We start from the raw sequence: 14,268 nt of genomic DNA on the forward strand, positions 1-14,268 counted from the left end.
TGGAGAATGGTATCTGGGAACACAGTAAATCAGCAGGGGTGGCTAAGTCACAGCTTCCTGAATCTCAGCTCTGACTCACTGAACCATGATTTCTGGGCTGGGCCCAGGAAATGCATCTAAGAAGGGATGGTAGGGGAAAAACAAAGGAGGAAGCAACAATGCTTGATAAGAAATGTACTCATTACCTTGCTCATGAAACTGTAACACCTCTGTACAGTATTTTCACAATTAAAAATGTATTAAAAATGTTATGCCAAGGTCACAGGACCCCCCCATAAGAAGACCACTGAGAGTCAGACTCTACAGCTGTTTTATTTAAACGGGCTGCAGCTCGGGCCTCGTCCTACACTCTGACACAGCTGAGCCCAGGAGGAGAGCCCCGAGCTAAGGATTTGCAGGTCTTATATAAGCACACAATCAACCAGGTGTTTTGATTATCACCACGTGTTGCTTTGCTAGACAGAAACAAGCAACACGTGGTCACTGCCTCAAACTTTAACCTTTCAAAAATAACAAATAAATAAAAGAAGCTTCACAGTGATTCTTAGGTACTATGTAAACTATGTATAGTATGAAGTTTTCTGCTTCATAATTTTGCTATACCTTTTTATTTATTTCAATTTTCTTTTATTAAATTTTTTTGTGAAATACTCTACAGAGGGGTTACAATTACATAGGCAAGATAATGAGTACATTTCTTATCAAGCAGTATAGCCTCCTCCTTTTGTTTCCCTTTCCCATCCCTTCCCATCCTCCCCCTGCCCCCCACTCAGTCTTCCTCCCCCTCCCACCAAAGTTGTAAAGTTTGTGTTTCCACATAACAACTTGTACATCTCATTGTTGCAATGGGTCCACCTGTATCCCTATTTAAACGATTTGTGTTTTCCCTTCCCCTCCACAAATTATACCAACCTCAAATACAGTGAAAGCAGGGGTTATACCATGGGGGAGGGACATAAAAAGCAACAAAGAAATAATCTTATAAATGTGTTAGAAACAATCACCTGAAAGAAAAAAAACATTTGAATACATATCTTAGGGTTCATTTCCTTAACATCAACTTATCTGACCTTTTCTGCTTGACTCAGACATATACTAGTTATTGCAAATAAGGGAAACCATGGGACCTAAGTTTCTTTGGGCCTGGCTTACTTTGATGACATTTTGTGGCTTTTAGTTTGTAAGTTCTGCATTTATTTGGTTGAATTTATTCCTAAGTCTTTTTTGATGCTATAGTCATGGATAATATCCTTAATTTTATTTTCTCAGTGTTGATTGCTAAATGTATAGCAACAAAATGGAGTTTGGGTTTTATATATTAATTGTGCATCCTGTAATCTTGATGAATTGTTACCAGTTCTAATAGTGTGTTTAAGTTCCTTTGCTTTTATGAAGGCAAGACATTATCCTTTGCAATTAGAGATAACATTACTTGTTCTTGTCTGATTCCTGATCTCAAGGGAAACCATGTGCTTTCCTTACTAGTAAGTATAATATCAGTTTTGAGGGTTTTAGTAGTGGCTTTTATAGAGTTGAAGAAATTCCCTTTGATTCCTATTTTGTTGAGTAGTTTTCATCATGAAAGGATACTGGACTTTGTTGAGTGTTTTTCCTGTACCTATTGCGTTAATTTTGGTCTTTTTGTCTATCAATATAATGTATTACTTTAATCGATCTTCACATGTCAAACCAAAAAATTCCTTTGGTCAGACTGTATATAGTCCCTTGTGTGTGTTGCTGGACCTATTTACCTGTTATATCCTTGATTTTATACCAAAATAACATTGGCTTCATAGAACCAGTCAGAATATGCTCCCTCCTGCTCTGTTGTTTGAAAGAATTTGTTAGGGATTAGTATTAATTCTTTAAATATTTGCTAGTTCTCTAGTAAAGCCTTCTGGTTCTTTATTACTATCTCAACTTCTTTACTTGTTATACACATTCTGAATTTGTTTTTGTATCCTTGTATCAGTTTGTCCATCATCTCAATTATCTGACTTTGTTCATAAAATAACCTTTTTTCTTCTGTAAGGTCAGTGGAGATGTCTTCTTTCATTTCTAATTTTAGCAATTTCATCCTGTTCTCCTTTTTTATCAGTCTAGGTAAAAGATTTTCAATTTAGTTGATCTCAAATAACCATTTCTTTGTTTTTATTGATAGTCTTTATTGTTTTTCCTATTCTCCAGGAGTAATTTTATTTGTAGTATATTTTAGTCTATTTCCTTCAGTCTAATAGCTTTGACTTTAGTTTGCTTTTACTAGTTTCTTGAGATGTTTGTTAGATTATTCATTTGAGATAATCTTTTAATATGGCCATTTGTAGCTATAATTACACTTGTAGCTACTATAGTAGTTATGTGAACCATAAGTTTACTATTCTTGTTTTTATTTATTCAAATTATTTTCTGTACTCCTTTCTAATTTCTTTAACTCATTGAATACATAGGAGTGTATTATTTCACAGATTTTGAATGTCTCATCTTTTCTTTGTTATTGATTTTAAATTTCATTCTATTTTTCTTGGGAAATATTCTTTGTATAATTTTAATTGCTCAGTGGCTTGATTTATGGTCTTTATGTTCTAACATATGGTCTTCCTTAGAGAATGCGCCAAGTGCACTTAAAAGAATGCTTATTTTTCGATTGAATGGAGTGTTCTACAGATGTTAGGTTGTTAGGAGTAGTTGGTTTACAATGTTATTGAAATCTCCTTTACCTTGTTGTTTTTCTCTCTAGTTGTCCTATTCATTACTAAACTCTCCCACTATTATGCTATCTTTTCATCAGTCAGGACTTGAACCCAAGGCCTCATAGTTGCTCAGCTTGCTCGCAATTGGTGTTTTATTACTTGAGCCATGCCTCCAGACCAGATTTTTTCTGGTTGATTGAAGATGAAGTCTCATGCACTTTTCTGTCCAGGCTGGCTTCAAACAGCAATCCTCTGGATCCCAGCCTCCTAGATACACTATTATTCTTGAATTGTCTATGACTCCTTTAAATTCTGGTCACCTTTGCTTTATGTTTTTTTTTTTTTTTTGCCAGTCATGGGGCCTGAGCTCTGGGCCTGGGTGCTGTCCCTCAGCTCTTCAGCTCAAGGCTAGCACTCTACCACTTGAGCCACAGCGCCACTTCTGGCTTTTTCTGCTTATGTGGTGCTGAGGAATCGAACCCAGGGCCTCATGCATGCAAGGCAAGCACTCTACCACTGAGCCACCTTCCCAGCCCTGCTTTATGTTTTTTGGGTTCTGTTGTTATGGGCATTGTTATCATTTTATCTTCCTAATGGATTTTTATCGTTCTGTCTGTAGTATAAATTTGCTAAAGAGTTTTCTTTTGTCTGCTATTAATATAGCTCCTTTAGCTGTCTTGTGATTACAGTTTATGGAATATATCTTTCCCATCATTTTAGCTCTGTGTGTGAGTGTGCATGCCAGTACTAGGGCTTGAACTCAAGGCCTGGGCTCTGTCCTTGAGCTGTTATGCTCAAGACTAGCATTCCACCACTTGAGCCACAGCTCTATTTCCAGCTTTTTGGTGGTTAACTGGAGATAAGAATCCACAGGCTTTTCTGCCCAGGCTGGCTTCAAATCATGATCCTCAAACCTCAGCGTTCTGAGTAGCTAGGATTACAGGTGTAAACCACTGTGCCTTGCTATGGTTTGGTATTTTAATTTTGCCAAGCTTTGGCATTGATTGCACTGTTTAATCTATTCACATTCACTACCTTTTCCCCAGATCCTAAAGGTCAGTCAGGTAAAAAGTTAGGGTCTTTTCAGGTCTTTCTGAAGAGGATCACATACCTAGACCTTCTAGATTTTCAGGAATATGGTTCTTTCCTTTGTTTTGACCAAACTCTCATTAGCTTTCACATTTAATGCTGCTCAGATAGCTGTAGTGTTAAACAGTGGCTACTAATGTTCATTGACATTAGAGAAGACTGTTTATAGACTCTGAACCCCAAGCAAATAAAGCCAGACACTGAGAATGGAGCTTCTCAGGGGCTTCCAATGAGCTTAAACAAGGACTACTTCCTCAGGACTGGTGCTTTGGAGAATCCTCATCCACCTTGTTACTTCTGGTGGCTACAGCTGGTAGCAGCTAGGTTCAAGGTTTTAGCTGGGCTGGGGAGAAAGCAAAGCTTAGCACAAATGTGTACTGGGCTTAGAGATTGAGTAAGCCTTTCATTCATTTCTATAGCTCTGTATTGGGACAATGTTCACCAATGGCCTCAGTACTTTTAATACTCTACCATTCTGAAAATGGGTTTTATTACTTTTATTTTTAAGATGTTTTAATTTTAGATCTAAAGAAAAAGCATGCATACACACACACACACACACACACACACACACACAAGCACAACTTCAGTTTCTCTTCTCATTTCTTCTTGTCTTCAGCCCTTCCAGCATTTACTGCTCCTCTGAACTACCTTCTCATCATTAGGACAGTACTCTTTCAAAGATTTCTAGAAATCCTTGGCACTTAGAACAGAATGCCTTCACTCTGACAGACGTGGCAAACTAAAAGACACCATCTTATCTTCACAAAGCCTATAACACTACTATCATACGTTAGTCAGGAGGAACGCATAAAGAATAATGGGAGACAGAAAAGTCTTTCTAGATGTAGAGGTTCTGAGGACATGTGCAAACTCTCCCTCCCTTCTGTCATGAGGACACGACGTGGAAAACTTCAGACATGCTCTCTGTCGCGCAGGGCACTCAACACAAGCCAGCTGAAGGCCTTGAACATTGAAATGCTGCCAGGCTATCGAGATCCCTACTCCTCCAGGCCTTTGACCAGGGGTGAAATTGGCTGCTTCCTTAGTCACTACTCTATCTGGAAAGAGGTAAACCATGTTTTATTTAGAGGGAAGTTTTGTAATGAAGAGAGAGCGGAGTGGGACTTTGCAGATGAATGAAGACCAGATGCCCGTGACTGTTCTGAAAATAGCCTTGACAGTTTCTCCTGCCTGTGTCTCCCTCAGGCTAGCAGCTAACAGACAACAAGGGCAGCCTTGGTGTGACTGGGGCTGAAGACGGGGTGATATTCAGACCTTAGAACCCTCGCTTGTGTTAGTTCATTGCCATCATCCACAGCAAGGTCTTGTATCACCTTATGCTATCATGTTATCAGTTATTAGGTGATTTCAGGCAAGAAGTCACACAAAAGTCTTATGAATGAGTTGGAAGGAATGGATTCCTTCCACCCAAGAGAAAATTATAACGTGCCTTGTCCAGGTAACATGAGATAGAGAAATCGACTCCATATCTTACAGATCAAAGCCTTGATGGCAGTCGTATTGGAAATGGGGTTCCTGAGTAAGAGACAGCTTCCACAAGAAATGGAAAACTTCTAGGGCTGGGAAGGTGGCTCTGTGGTAGAGTGCTTGCCTTGCATGCATGAGGCCCTGGGTTCGATTCCTCAGCACCACATAAGCAGAAAAAGCCAGAAGTGGTGCCATGGCTCAAGTGGTAGAGTGCTAGCCTTGAGCTGAAGAGCTGAAGGACAGCGCCCAGGCCCAGAGGTCAGGCCCCATGACCGGCAAAAACAAAAACAAGAGAAGTGAAAAACTTCTAAAGACCTTTGAATATCTTTTTGCATTTAATAATCCATGTTATGCTTATCTTTTATTTAAATGAAATATGAGATTGATAGATCAACTGATAGATAGATCATAAAATACAGTCCAGACAACTCTCATAAAATGAATAATACACCCATGTTAATCAACATCTGGATCAAGAAACAGGTAACCAGCACCCTAAAGGTTCCCTCTCTGAGCTTCCTTCTAGTCATAAGTTTTCATGGTCTTGATCTCTAAAAGCATGAAATAATGGCTTTGCCTATTTTTGGACTTTCTTTTCTACAAATGGAACCTCAGGGCATCTGCACCCTCTGAGTATTATATTTGGAAGATTAACTTACCACCTTGCCTCACGGCAAGCATCTGTTTAGTTGTAGACCATGCCTTCTCCCTGTTGTAAATATACCATAGTTTATCCATTGTGCTTAGACTTTTGCTTAGATATTTGCTTAGATTCCAATCATGAACTATTATGAACTCTGCTACCATATTCTTGATTTCCCTATATTTATCTACTAAATAATATTTTGGCTATAGCCTCTGTATATCACCTTTTAATAACAATTTTTGAAAGTAAAAAATGGCTATTGAACTTTTCAGAGCATATCTTCCCACTGGTGACCTTTGCAGGTAATCGATCGAGAACTGGAGAAGACTCTTGTTATTGAAGATGATGTGCGTTTTGAGCATCAGTTTAAGAAGAAGCTGATGAAACTGATGGATGACATTGACCGAGCTCAGCTGGACTGGGAACTCATGTGAGTGACAAAAAAAAAAAAGAGCAAGGCTCTCTGACTTATCCAGGGACAGAAAGCTCCATTTCCCCAGCTGGTAGGAGATGTAGCTCAAGTTTCCTTCCACATACCTGGTTTCACACCATAAATGTGTCTAAACACAAAGGGATAAATAATCACACACACACACACACACACACAAAATGGGTACTAGTGCTCATACCTGTAATCCTAGCTACTCAGGAGGCTGAGATCTGAGGATTGCAGTTCAAAGCCAGCCTGAGCAGGAAAGTCTGTGAGACTCTTATCTCTGATTAACTACCTGAAAACTGGGAGTGGCGCTGTGGCTCAAAGTGGTAGAGTGCTAGCCTTGAGCAAAAGGACAGGGACAGCACCCAGACCCTGAGCTCAAGTCCCACGACAGGCCAAAAAAGTACATTTGTTTTTGGACAGACAGTGTCAATCCTTCCCTTGCTCTTGCTTTGTATTTTGTTTCATTTCCTTCCCTCTTCTTTCCTTCCTTCCTTCCTTTCTTTTCTTTCTCTCTTCCTTCCTTTCATTCTCTTTCTTTCTTTCTTGTGTCTTTCCTTCCTTTCTTCCTTCCTTCCCCCCTCCTTCACTTCTCTTTTCTCTTTATCTTCCTTTCCCTCCCTTTTTCTCTTCTTCTTTCCTCTTTCTTTCTTTTGAAAACAGAACAACACTTTCCTTCTAGCTCTCTCCAAAGAGGCACAGAGTTCTGAACCGTTTTTTTTTCACTCCCCAGCTGTGTGTCAAAGGCAATTGTGTTAAATCAGAGCAGCTCCTCTGGAGCAGCTGCAGCCGCCCAGCCTTGCCTGCCCCTCCCCTCCCCGGAGGGAAAGGTCAGCAATGGACCCAGAAGGGATACTTCTTCTCTCAGAAAATCCACTGCGCAGAGCTCAAAAGAAATCTAGCAATACCTCTGTTTTCACTGTATTTGATGTTGGTATAATTTGGGGAGGGGAAGGGAAAGAACAAAATGATTAAACAGGGATACCGGTGGACCCATTGCAACAATGAGATGTACAAGACACTATGTTGTAAAATGAACTTTCCAATTTAGGTTGGGGGGTGTGGAGTGGAGATGGGAGGGAAGAGATGGTAGAGGAAAAACAAAGAGGGAGGCAACAATGCTGGATAAGAGATGTACTCATGACCTTGCTCATGCAACTGTAACCCCTCTGTACAATAGGAAATGTACTCATGACCTTGCTCATGTGACTGTAACCCCTCTGTACACTATTTTCACCAATAAAAAAACTTATTATAAAAAGAAACCTAGCAAGAGCCCAACCAATTCCTAAGAAACTGACCTCCAACTCAGTACAACATACAAACGCGTCCCCCACCCCTGCCTGTAATTGCTTGTGGTACTCTGCACAGCTGGCCATGCTTCCCCATCCTCCAGAATCACTGCCCTGCCGACCTTCTGCATGGATGGACGGCTCTGCAGTCTGTGCTTGAGGTCTCCCAGGCATGCAGCCTGGATGCATTTTTATGCCCATGGGACATGTGTAATCAAGGAAGCCTATGCAGATAGTCTGGCTGGTATATTTCTTAGGACAAAATAGAACAGATCAGAGAAGCAATGATGATTGTCCTACCAAGGATATGGGGTAGGGTATTCTAAATTTCATAGCTTGGCCTAGTTAGCCTATTCCATTTAAACTCATTATATACTCTTAAAAACTGTACAATAGAGTTTCAGTGTTTGCCTATCTTTTTCTACAATGAAGAATAAATATATATGACTTAAACTCATAACTTAAAAGTTGATAACAATCCATAATAGGTACTCTAAATCTTTCCAGAATAAGGAAATAGTAAATGGAAAGAAGTTGTTGGAACCATCCTGGGAGAGTTCTTCAATAGAAATAGAAAGCAAGTCACATACATCGTTTTCAGTTTTTTGCTTTTTGGTTTTGTTTTTAATTTTTAATGATCACACTAAAAAGATAAAAAAAAACTTAGGTGAAGGTAGTCTTAATAATACACTTTAGTTAATCTAATACATCCTAATATTATCCTAGGATTATTAAAATTATTTTTATTTAATGGGTTTAAGATATTAAATATTTTCATGTTTTTCAATCATTAAGGAAATGGTATCCTTTTTGGTACCAAGTCTTCAGCATCACAGAAAGAAAAATATATTTGGTTCATTTAAAACATTTTATTTTAATGAAAAAGCCTATATAGTCAATTCCTTAATCCCCTGAGCATATTTCAAATTCCCTTCCACTCCCTGACACTAGGGAAGTTCTGATCCTTAGTCTGAAAAGACAGTGGCTGAGAGGACATGTATTTGATGTCCTCAGAAGTATTGAAAATTGGACATCCATGTGCTCTGCAGATCTTGGGATGTCCTGACTGCAGAGAATCCCTTGAATGTTGAAAGAGATCATTCTGGCAAAATAGTCAACTCAACTCACTCTACTCAAGCCCAAACCAAACAGGCTGCAGACAAAAGTAATGGATCACAGAGCTATGAGTAGACTTGGAAGCTAGGAATGGCAGAAGGTAAATCCTGTATGGTTGAAGTTGTTCATGGAGGAGGGAGTGGATCTGAGTGCCTTCCTCAGAAGAAAGTGGTCTTGGCAGAACTAGAAGAGTGTGAGGGAGGAAAAGAACTTTTCAGAGTTGTCTTTCACACTCCCAGAAGGAGCCCTTTGGGAATGGCCTTTAATCCTCTACTATAGACTGCGCTTCTTTCCCACAGTCTTTTCTGTCCTCTGTTTGCCACCAACATTTGGAAAGCTGCACAGAGAACATCAGTGCAGAGGCTCTGGGGATGTGAAGACTAATTCAGGATTCCCACATCTGTCCTTTTATGTCTCGCAAAACTCTGTAAACACATCTGGAAATCCCATGCTATCTTTGTGAAATGATCCAACAGATCTTCTAATCTCTTCGCATCTTAACTTCCTGGCTTGAAGACAGTCCATGGGCAGGGCTGGCTGGATGTGAACTCATGTAGATAAGCAGAGTCAGGGAAGTGACTTGTGACGGCTGTAGCTGGAGATGGGAGGCACTTGGTGGTGTGGTCAGACATGGCCAGTGCAAGCTTTACAAGCTGGTCTGTACACAAAGGACATGTGTGTGCTCTTATATGCAGAAGCTAGCACTAATTTATATGTGTACAAGTAAATACACATGAGGTTGTATGCAAGTGTACACAAATGTTTTAACTGAAATATGGTATGTGCAGAAGAGACTTCAAATGGTATAATTCCTTAGAAAAACTAAGAGCCCAACAAAATGAATAGCAGGAAACTGACATTTGAAAAGTGTGGTGGGGAGGAGGTCTGAGGGAGGGGGATAGACAGATAAAGAGAGGAAGGGGGAACCGAGTCATAGTATTCAATGCATACCTTATGAAATAAGAAAATTGAGGGGAGGAGATGGGTTGGGAGAAATGGGGGAGAACGAGGTGAGGGGTGGCATTGATCAAGATGTATTGCATTTATAAACTAATTTGTTGAATTGTAACTCTTTTGTACGACTACTTAAAGATAATAAAAACTATATTTAAAGCTGTCTATACAAACCAAAGCTGTGCCCCGTTCTTACTCTATTCAACAGCCTAGTATTCAAGTTGGAACTATTCTCCTCTACCCATTTCTTTGTAGTTACATTGGTAGGAAGAGGTTGCAAGTGAAAGAGCCAGAGAAAGCAGTGCCCAATGTAGTCAACCTGGTTGAAGCTGACTATTCCTACTGGACCCTGGGCTACGTCATCTCTCTGGAAGGAGCGCAGAAGCTGGTTGGAGCTAATCCCTTTGGGAAGATGCTGCCAGTGGACGAGTTTCTGCCAATCATGTACAACAAGCATCCTGTGTGAGTCTCTCTCTGCTGCTACACAGTCCACTTATAATCATGCTTCTTGAGTAGAATCCAATATTATCTGAAGTCGTCCCAGTTTCCTAAAGGAGATGTCTATGATCATAACCAGGAGAGGATGACTCAAATGAATAACCCCATTAATAGCCCTTTTTAACACCCAATATGTAGGACCATCATCTACTTGGAACTATGCTTGTCTTGGCTCCTTTATTTCTATAATCTTGTACATGTGAAAGTGTAGTTTTTAAATTTTTTTTCAATGAATCCAGTTCAGCTCATGTGTGTACCATTGACTAGGCAGGAGTAGCTATCTTTTCAGACCTTACAATATGGTCAGGAACAAAGACTCATGACCAAATCTGAATGACATATTGTAATTCCTGCAGTCACAGAGATGTGGGGAGAGTTCAGGAGGTTGAGGGTGACCCCAAGCCACTTATCCATGGAACAAGGCATTATGAGGCTTACCGGGTATCTAGTATTCACCAAAAGGTATGTCAGGAGTCAGGAGATGCTTTCTGCTCTCCAGTATGCTATGAACCCTTTAAGAGCAGGAATGTTCTCACATCTCTGTTTCCTTTAGAGAGTAGACCAAATATTATACATAAATAGCTGCCCAAGCAGTGATTCCTAAACTTGTGAGTAAGGCAGACCAAGGTCTGACCTTGGCTCCTGCCCTTATTCCCTGAAACAGAAGGAAAACTAATACTTAAGAAGGACTTATTTTGCTCAACATGATTTGTTCTAGTTCCAACCATTTCCCTACAAATGCCATTCTTACTTCTTAATTTTCTTGATTTGTCACATCGTGTTTAGATGACTCCATGTTCTTGACACCATCTATGGGAGATAGATGCATGTGCAATCTGAGGGAAGCTAGAAGGAGGTCCCAGAAACAGAGGGAAATGGGTGAAAAAATACAGCGGAGGGGCCCATCAGCTGCACTGGACATTGATGATATGATAGGGAACTAAGCGCTCAAGGGCAGCTATGGGAGGGAAGGGGTGAGAGGGAAAGAGGGAACAGCCGACACTAAGCAAATCACCTGATTTGGAAGAAATAGTTGTATTGTCAATGTCTGTAGAGTTCATAAGCTTTGTAGACCATGATAATGACAATTCACCTTGTGAAGATTATAATGTGTTTGTGACTTTAGCTAAGTATCACTTTCCCACAATACTGTGACATTTAGGTAATCACTTAATCTCAATAAAGAAATTTTAAAAAAAAAAGAATGACTTACAAAGCCCAGTGTGAGGTCACCTCACATAACTGCACAGGAGCCCTGGAGGCATGGCCAGATTGTCCCCATATTTCACACTTGCAAGGAGCCAGGGTTTGTGCAAGAAGCTAGCATTCAGTTCCCAGCTGCTATATTCCTTAGCCCTTCACATCTCGCTTACCCGACAGCTGCAGTCCCGGATCTCAGACAGCTTCATTTCTTAATCCAGGAATCCAGTATTGTTTATAAAGTGATTGTGTTTATTTATCATCATGGTCCAACAGAAATTAATTTTCACCATTTGGAGTACAATCGGAAATTCATCCATTTCACTCTTCTAGTTAAATGCACAGAAATTTCCTGGCCTTTTTATCTATCTATTCATATGAACCTTTAAAAAGCTTTAGGGAAACCTTTATGGAATTTGCCTAATATTCCTCACAAAGACACACAAAGAAAAAACACGGAAGTGAATCCAGGCAGTTTCAGAGCTAAGCAACACCACAACCCTTCTATCCAGCCTCTCAGGCGCCTGTTTATTCTTGTTTTCAGAGCTGAGTACAAGGAGTATTATGAATCCAGGGACCTGAAAGCGTTCTCTGCCGAACCCTTGCTCATCTACCCCACCCACTACACAGGCCAACCTGGATATCTGAGTGACACAGAAACCTCTACCATCTGGGACAACGAGACAGTAGCTACTGACTGGGACAGAACACATTCCTGGAAGGCCCGGAAGCAGGGTCCCATCCACAGCAATGCCAAGAACACAGAAGCCTTGCCGCCACCAACTTCTCTGGACACAGCACCTTCAAGGGACGAGCTCTGAAAACCTCCTGGGAGAGGACCCACCTTGGTTCATCACTGTTCAGTGTCTCCACGGGGCTGTTCATCTGTTTGCTCCTGTTCTGTTGAGTGGTGTGGTCATCTAATCAGAGTGGTCGGATGTGAGTGAGCAAAATTAATGTATTTTTGACAGTGGAGGCAAATTGGGAAATTAGCCCCAAATTTCTCACAATAGCCAACAGATGGGTATTATGGGAACCATTAAGTTAAATTTTAGTCCAATCACCCAGTTCTTCTGCTAACTAGCCCTGATACAGGAAGCAACATGATTCAGTCTTGCATGAGATGGGGTCACCACGCCATCACATTGGTACCTAGGTAGTCATAGCACCCAAGACAACTGGACCACACTTCTTGGTCTTAATGGTCCTTTTTCCCATGACAGATGTGACCTTTTATAACTCTAAGCCAACTAGATTGCATTTATTGTCCAGTTGGCCTGTTGTATATGACCTTGAAAAATCTGTGTACAAGTTCTTCTTTTTATCTTTTAAATAAGTTAAAAAGTGAATTTTTTTAAATTCTTTATTTTTAAATTTATAACTTCCTGTCCATTAAGGATGGGTAACTGGCTGTGGTTGAGACTTGGCCTTTGCCAATCATGGGCAGCTGGAGTTCTTCTGAGAGGCATCCAGTGTGCCATGCAGATAGAATTTTGGTAGCTATTTGAGGGCTTATGTAGATACTTGAGAGAAAAAGAACTCAACCTTTGGCCTTGTGGCTTGTGGCCACTTGATTCAGGATGGGGTATTTATAAAGATAAGTGTAATTTATCCAGGGCCCGGGGGGGGGGGAGGGGGAGAGGTGTGCCCTGCCTAGTACAGCATCTCGCGCTCACTTTTCCCACCCCTTAGCCTGGGAATGAGCAGCAAGTGTGAGTTTTCTGAGTCAAAAGACAGAGCACATTTTCAGGCCAGCAACTGTCTGTGCCTGGGTTTTTCATTATATTTTGAATTATTTATTTTACAAAGTGTGAGGGAAAACATTGTCTGCTCTCTGAGGTAGAGAAACAGATGTGGCTAGTTTTCATGGCACCCCAGGGAGTGTCCCTCTAGCCACCTTGGTGCAATGACCCAAGTTTCCTGAATGTCCCAGCCTGTCTTTTGCAGGGAAGCTTGTTGCTTAAGGATTCTAGCCATTTGGAAGCAAACTAGTGTCCACTTTAAGGGGAAATAATGGACTGGACAACAGATCTAGACCAACAACCAGGAAAGTTCTTAGAGCCCAAATCCTGGGTTGGCACCTTCTCTCAAATGGTATCCCCCGCCAGGTGCTGGTGGCTCATGCCTGTAATTCTAGCTACTCAGGAGGCTGAGATCTGAGGACCAGGGTTCAAAGCCAGCCCAAGAAAAATCCATGAGATTTTTTTTATCTCTAATTAACCACCAGAAAACTGGAAGTGGTGCTGTGGCTCAAAGTGGTAGAGTGATAGCCTTGAGCAAACAAGAGCTCAGGGACAGCACCCAGGCCCAAAGTTCAAGCCCCACGACTGCCAAAAAGAAAAAGAAAGAAAGAAAAGAAAAAGGTATCCCCTGAAGCCAGATGTGGTGGCTCATACCTATAAGCTTAGCCACTTGGAGGAAGAGGGAGGGTAGAGATCAGGAAGCTAGTGACTGGAGGCCAACCTGGATAAAAAGTTAGTAAGACTCTTCCATCTTAACCAATAAAATCTGGTCATAGGGGTACATGGTTGTCAGCCAAGCTAGGCAGTAAGCACTAAGTAGGATTCTGATCCAGGCCAGCCTCGCCCAAACTGTAAGACTATACCTGGGGCAAAAGAATAACTAAACTAAAAAGGGCTTTGGAGAGTGACTCAATGGTAGAGGACCTCCCTACCACGTGTAAACCTCTGATTTCAAACCCAAGTACTGCCCAAGGAAAACAAAACAACAAAACAAGTAATGTTTCTGGAAATTCCTGTCTGCTTTCTTTGTAGATTAATTTGGTATAAAATGGAGAGTTGTACTAACTTCACAAACTGTCCAACTTCACAATGGAGCATCTTAGGGTGCCTGGTG

General features: G+C 40.9%; 1 protein-coding gene across 1 annotated transcript in view; it reads left to right on the forward strand.

Moving 5' to 3' along the window:
* Positions 1–13,567, forward strand: part of Colgalt2 (collagen beta(1-O)galactosyltransferase 2) — a 44,291-nt gene extending 30,724 nt beyond the window's left edge. Inside the window, exons 8-11 of the mRNA XM_013015592.1 lie at positions 4,718–4,850; positions 6,219–6,346; positions 9,970–10,176; positions 11,957–13,567. Coding sequence (XP_012871046.1) covers positions 4,718–4,850; positions 6,219–6,346; positions 9,970–10,176; positions 11,957–12,233 — 745 coding nt within the window. The 3' untranslated portion in view covers positions 12,234–13,567. The remainder of the gene's footprint in view (positions 1–4,717; positions 4,851–6,218; positions 6,347–9,969; positions 10,177–11,956) is intronic.
* The last annotated feature ends 701 nt before the right edge of the window (positions 13,568–14,268 follow it).

The sequence above is a fragment of the Dipodomys ordii genome, unplaced genomic scaffold (genome assembly GCF_000151885.1).
Source record: "Dipodomys ordii isolate 6190 unplaced genomic scaffold, Dord_2.0 Scaffold27, whole genome shotgun sequence".
NCBI classification, from domain to species: domain Eukaryota; kingdom Metazoa; phylum Chordata; class Mammalia; order Rodentia; family Heteromyidae; genus Dipodomys; species Dipodomys ordii.